Raw genomic sequence first — 17,258 nt, forward strand, 5'->3', positions numbered from 1 at the left:
ATAATGGTTTCTTTACTTTTCAAGATGCCTTATACCATCAGATACTTGGGACCGCGATGGGCTCAAAGGTGGCACCAACTTATGCAAATTTGTTCATGGCCATCTCCGAGTCCATCTTCATATACAGCTTTATACATGCACCCCATATCATCATTTACAAACGTTACATAGATGATTTATTTTTTATTTATGATAATTCAAAGGATGATGTGGGGTCCTTCCTCAGGAACATTGAAGATAATACCTGGGGTTTGGGTTTCACCCCCGTAGTAAACTCTGACACAGTAGACTTCCTTGACCTCACTTTCTTTCATGACAATAAAGAAATTCACACAGCCTACTTTAAACCTGTGGATGTGAACAGTTATGTCCATTATCACAGTGGACAATACACTAAATGGTTGAGGAATATTCTGCTCAACCAATACAAAAGAATTAAGAGGAACTGTAGTATGGACATAAATTTCATCAATTAATCAAAAGTTTTATCACATAGATTTCTTGATTACCCGAAAAAATTGATCCAGAGAGCATTCTCTGAAAGCAAAAGAATAGAATGGACAGACTTAATCTCTAATAATAATAAAAAAAAAATCAGCATGCGATACTAAGTTTAATTTTAATTTTATTATCATTTTTTCAGCCCAGAGCAAGAGAATTTGTTTGGTTCTGGAAAAACATTGGGGTATACTTCTCAATGATCCCATATTGGGGAGGCTTCTTCACATCAATCCCCTGATAACCTTCCGAAGGGCCCCGACATTAAAAAATATGTTGGCCCCAAGTCCAAGGCTAAAGAAAAAAGAGGATTTTAATCCCTCTGTAAAAAAGCCCAGACAAGGCTCCTATAGATGTGGCATCCCGAGATGCCTATGTTGCTCCAGCATCATCCATAATGCAAAAACTTTTCCATCAGACAGTGAAAATTCTGATGACTTCCAAATCAAATATCATTTGACTTGCCAATCCAGTTTCGTCATCTATGTCATTCTATGTGAACATAAGAAATTATATGTGGGAAGAACAATGCAACAGCTACATAAAAGAATAAACTCGCACAGGTATAATATAAAAGAAGGATTTTTACAACATGGCCTTTCTAGGCATTATACAACATATCATAATAAAAGGATCTCTTTTAGGGTGAACCCTATTGACCATGTCCAACATGAGACCTCCAACCGAGTCCAGACTCTTAACAGGAAAGAGATCTTCTGGATTCATAAGTTGAACACTATAAATCCACATGGGCTCAACAAAACAACTGATTTGTTCCATTAATTGAGATATATCTATGGATTTTGCTTTGTTCCTCTGTACAACCCACCTCCTTTACTCTGCATTTTGTAATGATGAATGTTACTGACAAACATCCGCTCTTTTTATGAAGGGGTTTCATCCCTTCATTGTGATTTGTCTTTGCTTCCTTTTTTCTAACCCCCGTTTTTCCATTAGTTTTGACCCAACAATTGCTATGTGATTTTTATAGGGATCACCTAACTGAAATTTCTCATAATATTGAACATTCCTTCTTTTAAACTAGTCTAAGAGTTTTGGAGCTTCTTTTATCCATTATTATATATATTTTTTTGATCTCATAGATTCTTGTGAAACTATCACCAAATAAAGAGATCAAATCAAATTCACCCATAGCTCAATGGTTTAAAATGGCAGCAGCAGGGTCCTGACAAAGAACGAATGGGTCAACATCATAGGTTCAAGCACTGCCCTAGCTTGTAAAATTTATTTATTCATTTAACTACTTTTTTAATATATTAACCCCTTAATAACATCTGACGTACTAATACGCGTGCCCTGGGACTTAAGAGCCAGACCCGTATTAGTACGTCATCGCGATCGCGCGCGCACACAGGCTGTGCGGGCGCGATCGCCGCCGGGTGTCAGCTGATTGTCACAGCTGACACCCGGTACTATGTGCAGGGAGAGGTCCTGCACCGCTCCCAGCACATTAACCCCCGCGATGCTGCGATCAAAGTCGATCAAAGTCGATCGCGGCATTGCGGGGGCAAGGGGAGGTGATCGGCGATACTCACCTCCTCTTCCGGCTTCCAGCGCAGTCTGCAAAGGCTTCCCGGGTGTTGCCATGACGACCCGATGTCGTCATGACAACATCCGGGTCACCAGAGAGCAGGAAGATTGCTTGGACATGCGCAGTGCATCTCCAAGCAATCTTCACACTGTGCACTTCTGACAGCCTTCATGGCATAGGGATGGTGCTCCATTCCTGTGCCATGCAGGCGATCAGAAAAAAAAAAGTGAAAGTCCCAGAGTGGGACAAAGTAATAAAGTGTATAAACTGTGTGAAAGTGGAAAAAAAAAAAAAAAAAAATGTGCAAAAATATTATAAAAAAATAAAAAAAATAATACACCAAAAATAAAAATATAATGTACCCATCAATAAATATTATTATAAAAAAAATTTAAAAAAAACAATAAAAGTACACATATTTGGTATCGCCGCGTCTGGAACAACCTGACCTATAAAACTGTCCCACTAGTTAACCCCTTCAGTGAACATGGTAAAAAAAAAAAAAAAAAAAAACGAAGCAAAAAACAATGCTTTATCACCATACCGCCAAACAAAAAGTGGAATAACACGCGATCAAAAAGACGCATATAAATAAAAATGATACCGCTGAAAACGTCATCTCATCCCGCAAAAAACAAGCCACCATACAGCTCCATCAGCTGAAAAATAAAAAAGTTATAGCTCTCAGAATAAAGCGATACTAAAAAATATTTTTTTCTATAAAATAGCTTTTATTGTGTATAAGCGCCAAAACATAGAAAAATGATACAAATGTGGTACCGCTGTAAACGTACTGACCCGAAGAATAAAGCTACCTCATCAATTTTACCACACGCGGAACAGAATAAAAAAAAAAAAAAAAAAAAAAAAAAAAAAAAAACAATTCCTGAATTGTTGGTTTTTGTTTATTCTGCCTCCCAAAAATCGGAATAGAAAGCAATCAAAAAATGTCACGTGCCTGAAAATGGCACCAATAACAACGTCAAGTCATCCCGCAAAAAACGAGCCGTCACATGACTGTCTGCCAAAATCTGGAAAAATTATAGCTCTCAAAATATGGCGATGCAAAAACTAGATTTTACAAAAAATGCGTCTTTTAGTGTGTGACAGCTGTCAGTCATAAAAACCCCATATGATTCTGGCATTGCTGTAATCACACCGACCCGAAGAATAAAGTCGTCTAATCACTTATACCGCACAAGGAACGGCGTCAAAAATAAACTCTTGGGTTAGGATTGGGCTAGGGTTAGGGCTGGGTTTGGGGCTAGGGTTGTGCTGGGGCTAGGGTTGTGCTGGGGCTAGGGTTGTGCTGGGGCTAGGGTTGTGCTGGGGCTAGGGTTGTGCTGGGGCTAGGGCTGGGGTTGGGATTTTTTTCAAAAGTAAGAAAAAAAGATGACGATATGGCGACTAGTGTTGAGAGCAAGTGCTCGCTACTTGAGTTTGCATCGGGTGCTCTGGTATGCATTGAGTATCGTGGGTATTTGAGTGACATGCTCGAGTCTCTGCCCCATATGCTTCGCGGCCAAAAAACTTTACGGGGATTGCCTGCCATGCACGAGCGATCCCCGCATGTTTTTTTTTGGGTGTCTAATAACCGTGAAACATGCGGAGCAGGGACTCGAGCATGTCACTCGAGCACACGCTGTACATGGTGCATACCTGAGTACCTGATGCAAACTCAAGTAGCGAGCACTTGCGCTCAAGAATAATGACAACTTATTCAATATGATGACCTAATGAAAACAAATTCTGTGCCGTACCTCTGGGTTCAAAATGTTCACTATACACCTTAATAAAATCCTTGAGGGGTATAGTTTCCAAAATGGGGACACTTGTGGGGGAGCTCCACTGTTTAGGCACATCACGGGCTCTCCAAACGCGACATGGTGTCCGCTAACAAATTGAATGGAAAATCGGCTCAAATTGTTAGCGGACGCCATGTTGCGTTTGGAGAGCCCCTGTGTGCCCAAACATTGGAGCTCCCCCACAAGTGACCCCATTTTGGAAACTAGACCCCCCAAGGCACCTATCTAGATGCATAGTGAGCAGTTGGAACCCCCAGGTGCTTCACAAATTGATTCGTAACAATGAAAAAGTGTTTTTTTTTTCACGAATCAATTTGTGAAGCACCTGGGGGTTGCAACTGCTCACTATGCATCTAGATAGGTGCCTTGGGGGGTCTAGTTTCCAAAATGGGGTCACTTGTGGGGGAGCTCCAATGTTTGGGCACACAGGGGCTCTCTAAACGCAACATGCTGTCCGCTAATTATTCAAGCAAATTTTACAATCAAAAAGTCAAATGGCGCTCCTTCCCTTCCGAGCCCTACAGTGCGCCCAAACAGTGTTTTTCCCCAAATATTGGGTATCTGCGTGCCCAGGGGAAATTGCACAACAAATTTTGCGGTCCATTTTTTCTTGTTACCCCTGTGAAAATAAAAAAAATTGGGTCTAAAGTAACATTTTTGTGAAAACAGTTAAATGTTCATTTTTTTCTTCCACATTCAAAAAATTCCTATGAAGTACCTGAAGGGTTAATAAAGTTCTTGAATGTGGTTTTGAGCACCTTGAGGGGTGCAGTTTTTAGAATGGTGTCACTTTTGGGTATTTTCTGTCATAAAGACCCCTCAAAGTGACTTCAAATGTGATGTGGTCCCTAAAAAAATGGTTTTGTAAATTTTGTTGGAAAAATGAGAAATCGCTGGTCAACTTTTAACCCTTATAGCTCCCTAACAAAAAAAAATTTTGGTTCCAAAATTGTGCTGATGTAAAGTAGACATGTGGGAAATGTTATTTATTAACTCTTTTGTGTGACATATCGCTCTGATTTCAGGGCTTAAAAATTCAAATTTTGAAAATTGCAAAATTTTCAAAATTTTCGCCAAATTTCCGTTTTTTTCACAAATAAACGCAAGTGATATCGAAGAAATTTTTCCACAATCATGAAGTACAATATGTCACGAAAAAACAATCTCAGAATCAGGGGGATCCGTTGAAGCGTTCCAGAGTAATTACCTCATAAAGTGACAGTGGTCAGAATTGTAAAAATTGGCCCGGTCATTAACGTGCAAACCACCCGCGGGGCTTAAGGGGTTAAAAAAAAAAATTCTGCATTTATATTTTTAAATGTATGAGTAATGTTTTTAAGTGATATACTCCATTATGCTTTATGATTGTTTTGTGTGTGCTTTACGGTGTATACATGCATTTAGTCTGATTCCCTGCCCGCTGGGTGTGGCGTTTTTTTTGAAGGGAGGCGTTTCCATTTGCATTCTTTCCCTATAAATAACAGACCCTGTATGTGTATGTGTATAGACTGTCCTGAGGAAGTGGTGTGATCACCACGAAACGCATAGAAATAAAGACTATTTCATCATTACATCGACTTGGATTCCTCAGGTACATTATTCTGACAGGCGAGCAGCGCAGTCTGATGCCCCACTCTCTTCACCCAACAAAGGATCATTGGACCACAAACTCTTAAATCTGGTGCCACCAGCACTGGCTATTTACACAGGGCTAGCTTTAGTTCCTGGAAGGCCGTCTCAGCTTCTGGAGACCACTTAGCCATAGCCAATTTTGTCCCTTTAAGGAGGTCTGTCAAAGGGGCAGCTATCATGGCAAAGTTAGGGATGAACCGGTGGTAGTAACCAACGATGCCCAGGAATGCTCTGACCTGCTTTTTTGAGAGAGGTTGTGGCCAACCCTGGATCGCGTCAACTTTATTTATTTAGGGCTTTATCTTGCCTCTGCCTACGACACAGCCCAAATATTTGGCTTTCTTCATGCCCATGGCACATTTCTTCGGGTTGATGGAAAACCCTGCATTCCGTAGAGCATCGGATCTTGGGCCATAGTAATTTGCCAATACCCTTTTGTGAGGTCAAGCGTGGTAATGTACCTGGCCGGCCCTAGCCTTTCAATTAGTTCATCTACCCTGGGCATTGGGTACGAATCTAAGTTAGAGACCTCATTCAGTTTCCTTTAGTCATTGCAAAACCGCCATTCTCCATCTGGTTTCGGCACTAAGACTATAGGACTGGACCAGTCACTCTTGGACTCTTCAATTACTCCCAGACTCAGCATGCGTTTCACCTCTTTTGAGATTACCTCTCGTCAGGCTTCTGGGATCCGATATGGCTGCATATTTACTCCGACATGAGGCTCCGTAAGCACCTCATGCTCTATGATCTGAGTACACCCCGGTAGATCAGAGAACAGGTCCCTGTTCCGCTGTAGCAACTCTTGGCACTGTTTCTTTTGGGCACGTGACAGCGACTCTGCCACCTTGACCTCACCCACGTCGGCTTCAGACTACGCCACCAAATACGTAGCTTCCACAGGCTCCCTATCTCACCATGGCTTAATCAGGTTGACATGGTACACCTGGTAGGGCTTCCTTCTCCCTGGCTGGTGGACTTTATAATTGACATCGTCAATCTTTTCCACAACTTCATAGGGGCCCTGCCACTTAACCAGGAATTTGCTCTTCACCGTAGGTACCAGCACCAGTACGTGATCCCCAGGGTTGAAGTGTCTCACTCTCGCCGACCTATTGTACACCTTCGAGTGTGCCTCCTGTGCTTTGAGGAGGTGATCTTTCACAATGGGCATCACCTCTGCAATCCTCTCTTGCATCTGGGTCACATGTTCGATTACACTCCTGTAGTGTGTAGACTCCGCCTCTCAGGTCTCCTTTGCTATGTCCAGGAGTCCGCGGGAGTGTCGGTCATACAACAGCTCAAAAGGGGAGAATCCAGTAGCGGCCTGTGGGACTTCTCTGATGGAGAATAGTAGGTACAGCAGTAGACAGTTCCAGTCATGGCCGTCTTTCTCTATGACCTACTTCAACATGGCCTTCAAGGTTTTATTACATCTCTCTACCAAGCCATCTGTCTGTGGGTGGTGGACTGAGATCCTGAGTTGTGTGATGTGAAGGATCTTACACAACTCTCTCATCACCTTTGACATAAATGGAGTCCCTTGGTCCGTTCGGATCTCTTTAGGAAACCCCGTCCTGAAAAAGATAAGGACCATCTCCCGGGCTATACACTTGAAGGAGTTTCGTAGCGGTATGGCATCCGGATACCGGGTAGCATAGTGCAGTACCACCAGCCAGGATATACTGATGTGCTCTGGCGGACTTGACCAGGGGTCCCATTAGATCCATGGCGATGCGATCGAACAGGACCTCAACGATAGGAAGTGGCACTAAAAGGCTACGGAAGTGGGACAGGACAGCTGACAGGTGGGACAGGACCTACAATAATTCACAATCTCTCGGCGACACCCGGGCCAGTAGAACCTCTGGAGGATCCTTTCTTGGGATGGTGATGGGTCAACGGGTGGCTATTTGACCAACAAATTACGACATTGGACGGGGTCTTTGGCAGCAACTCGGACCCATCCTGGGCTCTAGGACACTTCCCAGATGTGGCTCTAGTGTCCCTCTTTTGGGTGTCTGCCCCGCTTTGGGAACCCCAGTATGGAGGTGCTACGACCCCTTGCTTCCCCAAGGAACTCTCAACTGCCTGGTACCTTTCCACCAACCCCACCAGGTCCTCAGCATTACGGGGATCTCCCTGGGCAACCCAGGATTGCACCGACCTTGGAAGGGAGTGTATGAACCTGTCCATGACAACTTTCCGGCACAGAGTAACAAACAGAAAATAAACAGTCCATACAGCATGGCGGGTTCGCCCACTCACGGTCAGTGTCCTTTAGCACAAACATTCTGGAGGTCTCCAGCCACAGACACTGAATGAGACAATCTGCCTCCGTTTTATTTACCAAAACCAGGCCTTGGGGTGGGGATATGTGAGCAGCCATTCCCTCCCATCTCTTATGACTGCTTGTAAAAACCGGCCATGATACTTTATTTACCCTCTCAGCACTACGTGCCATCTTACACAACCAATTGCAGCGGTTCTGTATATCATGGTGATCATAGTGCGGTCATAAATAATAATAATAATAATAATTACTGTCTGAAAGGGACCATTGAACAACTGACATAAAATTATGACCCTATATTAAAAACACCTTTGAGGCTTCATCTTAAAAAGGGCTGTAGGATACAGGCAACTGGGGACATAAAAATAATTTAAATGGTAGGTATATTAGGAAGCCTTTTCTTGAAACACTTCAGGCTCCAGCCAACTCCCTGTAATATGGAGGATTTGTCACTTCTCTTATCAGATTTGTTAAATGCCACAAGCCAACACGTGGTGCCACATTAAACTCAGCCCACATACAGAAAACAGATCACTGTACATATATTCATATTGTTGTCGCAATATAAAATGATCTTTTAGTTCGTAAAATATTTACCCAAGTCCTTGCCAAATCCAGACTGTTTAAATCCTCCGAATGGTGCAGCAACATCAGTTTTGTTGTAGGTGTTGATGAAAACAGTTCCTGCTTCCAGCTTCTCACTCACATACATAGCCTTACTAATGTCTCTTGTGAAAACCCCGGATGCTAGTCCATATTCCGTGTTATTGGCTCGTGCCAGTACTCTGTCAATATCACTGTATGAAACAAAAATAACACCGGTCAAATCAAAGCTGTCAGCATCTAAGGCCCATTTAGCAATTAGAGCTTGGTTAAGGGATATGGATTTAGGACACTTTTGGGGCATTTTTTTTAACTTAATTATATTTAAAAATAATTCATGCAATTGGGTTTTAGAAAAAAATTTGCACCATCAATAGTCTCAGCGCTTCACTGTGTATTGCTGACTGCAGAATGAGCTAACTAAGCATACAGTCCATCCAAAGGACTTGTTCTGGCTGGGAGTTTGTAACTGAATTATCTGTCTTTTCTGAGAGCTGCTTTCAGCTAATTCATGGCCACATCAAGGATCTGTGATCATAAATGAGCACAAAAGCTCTTCAGTACTAGATAGATGAAAACATTGCAAACTTCATGTCAGAACAAGCTTACTGATGAATTTTTAGTTAACTCATTGTGTAGCCGAAAGTAGAGATTGCAAACAGAGTGCTTGTTGTGTTTTATTAGAAATTTGCTTACTCGTCAGTTTAAAGCGCACCTGTCAGCAGGATTGTGCTCAGTAAACTACATACACTGTCAGGGGGGCAACATTACACTAATTAAAATGATACCTTGGTTGATGAAATCCGTCCGGTGGTTCTTGTGTAATCTTTACTTTCAGTTTGGAGATAGATATGCTCGTGCTCTGGGGCAGCCTGTGGAAAGGAAGGGCTCTATCTGGTGTTCTGCTTATATATGCATCTGTATGCTCCTATGACAGCTCACTGATCGTTCACTGATCTGCCTCCTATTTTACATAATGCATCTAGTAGTGCGGGGTTATGTAAAATAGGAGGCAGGTGTTAGAACCTTGCTCTTAGGTTTTTTCCTTTGCTGGTCACATGACCTTGTTGGCCTATTTAATCCTGCTCCGCCCTTCTGGCTTTGCTGGACTTCATTGTATAACTACTTTCTAGCTAGCCTGTGCTCTGTATCTAACTCTGTTAGTTTGCTTGGTCTACGGACCTCTATGTTCTATATATTTTGTTTGTTCGTCTGTCTGCTACTATTTCTGTTAGGAGGTGTCCCATTTTCCTCCCAGTCCTTAGTACTTGTAGGGATTCCTTCCCCACATCTATAGGTCTCCGTACAGACTAGCTTAGGACTTTAGCAGGTCTGATCGCAGGATCAGGTCCCCTGTTACATCGTAGGGATTAAGCTGAGTTCTATCGTAGGGACAGATCTCCTCTCTTTCCTTAGCTCTGGTAGCAGAACATAACAGCAGGTCAGTGAACGATCAGTGAGCTGTCATAAGAGCATAGAGATGAATAAGTAAGCAGAGAATCAGATAGCGCGCCCCCCATAGACCGCTCCGGAGCACGAGCATATCATTATCTCCACACTGAAAGTAAAGATTACACAAGAACCACAGGATGAATTTCATCAACCAAGGTATCATATTAATTGGTGTAATGTCTCCCACCTGACAGTGTATGTAGTTTACTGAGCACAAACCTGCTGACAGGTGTGCTTTAAGTGCACCAATATCACTTGGAAAGTGTTCTGCTTCAAGAATCAATGTTTCCATTCAGTGACAGTAAGTAGAGGAAGTCGTGCTGGTTGGATCTTATGCACACATAAGGCCAGACAGGAGATCGCTAAAGGTAAATTTAAAGCAATCATTCCATTAATTTTGTTAGTATTTTAGGGGCCTCAAGCCATTGTTCTCCCAGCCACTAGTCCCATTGTGTGGATGGGGACAGTAGACCCAGAAGAGTCGTCACCACAGGGAGTCTCACATGCAGTCCCAAGTGATGGGTTAAACCTGACAAAAATACCTCCACTAATGCAAAGTTTGTTTTTTTTTTTGGGGGGGGGGGGTTAAGGTGTGAACAATTCTGCCCATTCAGAGAGCTGATCCCAGGGAGGGAGGAAAAGAAACCACATGCTTAGTGGGAGAGTGGGGAATGACGTAGAAGGGAGAGGATCTAGGCTGAGGTCCTGGAGCCCATGGATGGATGGCTTATGGAGTTTAGAGATCGGTTGCCGACTGGGCTGGATACATGTGCTACAGTTGTGGGATCTGTTATTTTGGATTTGTTGAGGATTGTTGTTACTTGATACCTGTGCTTCTATTGTTTTATCTGTCGTCTGGAGCAGCGTGGACTGTGACTGCAGAATATACTGGCTGAAGATGAAAAATTTGTGGGCCAACCAAAAGTTGGGAGACTGAGTATCGCCTGGTACAAAGGCAGTGGAACTACTGCCCGGGGAGGAATCTTGTGGACTGGGGGCAATGTATTTTGGCTATTTACCTGGAGTTGTTGTAAAACCATGGATGTAAAGAATAAAAAATAGTTCCATTCTTATCCTGCCTAGGTGATTATTACAACCCATAACCTCAGATCTTCACAGGAAGGTTGGGTAGATAACATTTGGTTGCTTTGCTCATGGTTATGTCATGTGTATGGCCAGCTCTAACAAGCCTGTGCAATTTCCTTTTTAAGGTGATCATGAACTCAGTATCACACAATAATATTTCCAGTATATTTGGAAAAGGATTTTATGTCAACTAAATAAGAGGACATACCCATCTTTAAACTTGGAGATGACCATTACTGGTCCAAAGGATTCTTCTTCTGCAATGTACATATAGTCTTCCACATTTGTGAATACAGTGGGTTCCAAGAAGAAACCTAAAATGTTTGAGAATGAAGGTGTTTATGATCCAGATAAAACCAGCATCACATTTTAGTACACTAACTATTTTATAAATGATTCAGTCACCAATGGAAATAACGGAATCACAGTTTTCCCAATTCAACAGTTCATAAAATACAATAAGAGAGTTGATTTGCTTATTATTTTCTTTTACCAAATGCAAGTCTAAAACTTAACATACCAATCCCTAATGTATCCTAGAAACCATGTTTTTCACCTGGCCGAGGCACTTGTCTGGCTCCATAAACCAAAGTTGCTCCTTCCTTGACCCCAGTTTCACAGTATTCCAGCAGTTTGTCTAAGTGTGCCTTGTGGTTCTGAGGGCCATGGTCGGTAGACCTGTCCAGAGGGTCTCCTATCTTCATCTTCTTAATTTCTTCCACCTACAGGATGGACAGAATGCTTTATAATACATTTTATTCAATACTGGAAAGCAAGCATGGGGAAACTGGAGCAGACATCACAAGGGGATGAAGTCTATTCTAATATGTACCCAGAATAATTTTTTTCTACTTTAACAAATGAAAAACTCAAACATAAGAATCTGCTAAGATTCAGTAGCTTTAGTTAAAATAGGTTAGGTCTTTGTACACACGGTATTGTACAACTGTTGTAAGAATGCTTTGAAAAATAAAAGTATTCATAGTTTATTTGTATCAAGTTAACAAAATGCAAAGTGAATAATAATGAACAAAAGAAAATTCTTGGAAAGTAACCACAGATCTTCTGTGGATGTAGGCCTGTACAAATCTTTCTGTCTCTTCATGTAATTCCAGACAGATTCAATGAGGTTGAGATCAGAGCTCTGTGGAACCATATCATCACTTCCAGGACTCCTTGTTTATTCTGCAGCAGGACAATGACCCATAACATACAGGGAATGTCATTAAGAACTGTCTTCAATATAGAGGAAAAAAAGGAGTCCTCGAAGTGATGATATGGCCCCCATAACACCCTGATCTCAACAGCATTGAGTCTGTGTCGATTTACATCAGGGGTGGGGAAACTTTTTTCTGCCAAAGGCCGTTTGGATATTTATACCATCCTTCGGGGGCCGTACAAAATTATCAACTTGAAAATTAGCTTGTGATATTTGGTCAAACATTTAATTAACTCGTCCCTAACAGGATGACTGGAACCGGCTTCTCTTTGGTGTGGCTGTAATATTAGGTGGTATGGATGATGTTTCTACTCGCAACTACTTTTCCAGGTTTCCATCAATCTGGAGCGCAGACTCTTTGCAATGCTAAGTTTTGTAAAGAATTTGCAGCAGTAAGTCGTACCGAACACAGATGTATGTTACACTATATGTCTAGTTTCAGTGGGAAATCCATCACTGCTCACATTACATTTATAGACCTTAAGCAGTGGAAGCTCTGCAGTATACATCACACAGGAGACAGCGAGACTGCTGTATATAAAGTCATGGCCGAAAGTGTTGGCAATTGGCACCCTTGAATTTGTTCCAGAAAATAAAGTATTTCTCTCAGAAAATTATTGCAATTACACGTTTTGTTATACACATGTGTAGTTCCTTTGTGTGTATTGAAACAACACAAAAGAAACAGAGAAAAAAGTCAAGTTGGACACAATTTCATACTAAACCCCAAAAATGGGCAGGGCAGAAAATTGTTGGCACCTTTCCAAAAATGTGGGTAAGCAACTTTGTTTCAAGCATGTGATGCTGGTTCAAACTCACCTGTGGCAAGTAACAGGTGTGGGCAATATGAAAATCACACCTGAAACCAGATAGAAAGGAGAAAAGGTGACTCAATCTTTGCATTGTGTGTCTGTCTGTGCCACACTATGCATGGAGAACAGAAAGAGGAGAAGAGAACTGTCTGAGGACTTGAGAACCAAAATTGTTAAAAAATATCAACAATATCAACGTTACAAGTCCATCGCCAGAGATCTTGATGTTCCTTTGTCCATGGTGTGCAACATAATCAAGAAGTTTACAACCTATGGCACTGTAACTAATCTCCCTGGATGTGGATGGTAGAGAAAAATTGATAAAAGGTTGCAACCCAGGATAGTCCAGATGGTGGATAAGCAGACCCAATCAAGTTCCAAAGAAATTCACACTGTCCTGTAGGGTCAGGGTGCATCAGTATCAGCGCAAACTATCCATCAACATTTGAATGAAATGAAACGCTACAGCAGGAGACCCAGGAGGACTCCATTGATGACACAGACATAAAAAAGCTAGACTACAGTTTTCCAAAATATACGTGAATAAGCCAAATCCTTCTGGGAAATCGTCTTGTGGACAGATGAGACCAAGACAGACCTTTTTGGTAAAGCACATCATTCTACTGTTTACCGAAAACGGAATAAGGCTTACAAAGAAAAGAACAAAGTACCTACAGTCAAATATGGTAGAGGTTCAAAGATGTTTTGGGGTTGTCTTGCTGGGTGCCTTGACTGTGTGCAAGGCATCATGAAATCTGAAGATTATCAAAGGATTTTGGTTCACAATGTAGCTCCCAGTGTCAGAAAGCTGGGTATGCGTCCCAGGTCATAGGTCTTCCAACAGGACAATGACCCCAAACATACTTTAAGAAGCACCCATAAATGGATGGAAACAAAGAGCTGGAGAGTTTTAAAGTGGCAGCAATGAGTTCCATAAATCCCATTGAACACCTGTGGAGAAATCTTAAAATTGCTGTTGGGAGAAGGCACCCTGCAAATATGAGACACTTGGAACAGTTTGCAAAAGAGGAGTGGTCCAAAATTCCAGTTGAGAGGTGTAAGAAGCTTGTTGATGGTTATAGGAAGGGACTGATTGCAGTTATTTATTCAAAAGGGTGTGCAACCAAATATTAAGTTGAGGGTGCCAACAATTTTGACCAGCCCATTTTTGGGGTTTTGTGTGAAATTATGTCCAATTTTCCTTTTTTTCTCTGTTTTTTTTTTTAGTTGTTCCAATACACACAAAGGAAATAAACAAGTGTATAACAAACATGTGTAATTGCAATAATTTTCTGGGAGAAATACTTCATTTACTGGAACAATTTCAAGGGTGCCAACACTTTCGGCCATGACTGTACATCACATAGGAGACACGGAGGCTGCTGTATATACATCACACAGGAAACACCGTGGCTGCTGTATATTCATCACACAGGAGACACTTAAGCTGCTCTATATACATCATACATGAGACACCGAGACTGCTGTATATACATCACACAGAAGACACCGGGGCTAGGGCACACACATGACAGGAGACACAGGAAATGGGGAATACACATAAAAGGAGACACCGCGGCTGGGGCATAAACATGATAGGGGACACAGGGGATGGGGCATACACATGACAGAAGACACTGGGCATTTACGACCTGCGGGCCGGGAGTTCCCCAACCCTGGTTTACATGTGGAGACAGAAGGATTTGAATAAGCCTACATCCAAGGAAGATCAGTGGTTAGTTCTCCAAGATGTTTGAAACAACATCCCTGCCCAGTTCCTTTAAAAATTGTGTGCTTCCTGCTTTTAAAGGCAATGGGTGGTCACACCAAATATTAATTTGATTTAAATTTATTTTTTGTTCGCTAACCTTGCACTTTTTTAATTGATAAAAATGAATTATTAACACTCCTAGTTTATAAAGCATTTCTTACTTCCCAGCATTTCTTCCACATCATTTTTCTCACACACTCTCGCACAGTACCATGTGCATATGCACAAATAGTAGAGATCTGATAATAAAGAGGGTAATGAAACTGGATCTGCAATTTATAGACAGATTATAGGCAACCAGTGTCCACTTTTTAGGATACCTAATAAAGAATCCTTAGACGCATATTACAATATTCATGTGCAGTTTTATAGTTTGTTACAGTTTTATACTATACAAGATTAAGCTCACAAAGGCAAGTCTATTATCTGGTTTCATTTCTGTTTAGTTTCCAAATAAAAAACTTTTTAATACTATTTCGTGCTATTCAGAATGTTTCCTGTGAATGTCAACTATTGCTGCTCACGTTCATTCAAAAGTGTTCTGACTACTGACTGATAACTTCTTATGTGATCCACTTAGAAGTATATGCACCACCTAAATACCATTCAAAATGGCATCTAAACTTTATAATAGGCATTTTAAAAATGATGATCAAGGGAAGATGCTCACTAACTGCTTAGATAACATTATAATGTACACTTACCACTCTTCTAACAAATTCATCATGTATAGATTCTTCAACAAAAAGCCTACCGGCTGCAATGCAGTTTTCACCTTTGTTGAAGTATACAGCTCCCATACCCTGTAATAAAACAAAAAGAGAATATAATCAATGGGCATTGAGGACATATGGATACTAAAATATGTTTTGCTCCGTTTTCCATAAAATGTTCTGCAGAAATAAATATACATTACAGGGATATTCCCATCTCAAATATTTATGGCACATCTGCAGGATAGGGTTAACCCCTTTACGAGCTTGAACGTATAGGTACATCCAAAGTAGTCTCCTTGCACTTGACGCGGGCTCTGGCGCTGAGCCCGCATCTTTCCCTGCAATGATAGCTGATCTGAGCAGCTGTCATGTGCCTCTAAAATCCACAGGTGGATTGTCATAAAACACGAACATCGGCGCCCCTGTCACATAATCTCGGGGCGCCGATGGGTTGTCATGACAGCCGGGGGTCTGCAGATGAATGCCGGCCCGGTCACAGGACAGCATAATTTACGCTACACAGCCCTGCTATGTGCAGCACAGGTGATCAGACGATCGCAGCTTCATATCTCATAAGGGGACTATAAAAGCATGTAACAGGTAAAAAAAAAAGTTTTAAAAAAATTAGAAAACAGAAAAGTTCAAATCACCCCCCTTTTGCCCCATTAGAAATAAAACAATAAAATACAGATATTTGGTATCGCTGCATTCAGAAATGTCTGATATATCAAAATATAAAGTAAATTAATCCGATCAGTAAATGGTGTAACGAGAAAAAAAAATCGAAATGCCAGAATTACGGGTTTTTTGGTCGCCACAACATTGCAATAAAATTCAATAAAAGATGATCAAAACATATTTACCCCAAAATGGTATCAATAAAAACATCAGCTCAGCAAGCAAAAAATAAGCCTTCACCCAAGCCCCAGATTCTGAAAAATGGAGGCACTACGGATCTCGGAAAATGGTGATTTTTTTTTTTTTCTTACAAACTTTGGATTTTTTTTCACCACTTACATAAAAAAGAACCTATACATGTTTGGTATCTACAAACCCGTAATGACCTGGAGAATAATAATGGCAGGTCAGTTTTAGCAGTTAGTGAACATGATAAATAAAAAAACAAAACAAAAAACAATTGTGGACTTGCACTTTTTTTTGCAATTTCACTACACTTGGAATTTTTTTTCCCATTATCCAGTGCACTATATGGTAAAATCAATGATGTCATTCAAGAGTACAACTCGTCCCGCAAAAAAATAAATCCTCATACGCTATATTGACAGAAAAATAAAAAAGTTATGGCTCTGGGAAGAAGGGTAGCAAAAAACAAAAAAGGAAAAGCACAGGGAGGTGAGTGAAGGGGTTAATAATAGGGTTGAGCGAGTATGTTCTGTCCGAGTATGCTCGGGCCGAGCTCCGAGTATTTATAGCTGCTCGGTGTTATGTTTGAATCGCTCCATGTGCATGATTTGCAACTGTTTGACAGCTTTATTACATGTGAGGAATGTGTAAGAAATAGACATTCCTCACATGTATTAAAACTGTCAAACAGTCGCAAATCATGCACACGGGAGCGATTCAAACACATCACTGAGCAGCTATAAATACTCGGAGCTCGGCCCGAGCATACTCGGCGAAAGGGTTAACAGAACATACTCGCTCAACACTATTTAATAACATTGGGACTCGTCAAAAGCACCTGCATCTGTCTCAAAAAGAGGGCCTGTTGGGCGTTGTTGTCAATTCAGAGGCGATTGGAATTTCTCATACAAATGTCCATTAAAAGTTTACCTTATTCAGATAACTTTTCACAAAA

The 17,258-nt window shown here is 41.3% G+C and overlaps 1 protein-coding gene across 1 annotated transcript in view; it reads right to left on the reverse strand.

The window, feature by feature from the left end:
• Positions 1–17,258, reverse strand: part of ALDH1L2 (aldehyde dehydrogenase 1 family member L2) — a 96,024-nt gene that overhangs the window by 4,330 nt on the left and 74,436 nt on the right. Inside the window, exons 19-22 of the mRNA XM_073651556.1 lie at positions 15,428–15,526; positions 11,478–11,643; positions 11,130–11,235; positions 8,378–8,577 (exon numbers count right to left, since the gene is read on the reverse strand). Of these exons, the coding sequence (XP_073507657.1) occupies positions 8,378–8,577; positions 11,130–11,235; positions 11,478–11,643; positions 15,428–15,526 (571 nt within the window). The remainder of the gene's footprint in view (positions 1–8,377; positions 8,578–11,129; positions 11,236–11,477; positions 11,644–15,427; positions 15,527–17,258) is intronic.

The sequence above is a fragment of the Phyllobates terribilis genome, unplaced genomic scaffold (genome assembly GCF_046119375.1).
Source record: "Phyllobates terribilis strain yellow unplaced genomic scaffold, ASM4611937v1 Scaffold_11__3_contigs__length_659146591, whole genome shotgun sequence".
NCBI classification, from domain to species: domain Eukaryota; kingdom Metazoa; phylum Chordata; class Amphibia; order Anura; family Dendrobatidae; genus Phyllobates; species Phyllobates terribilis.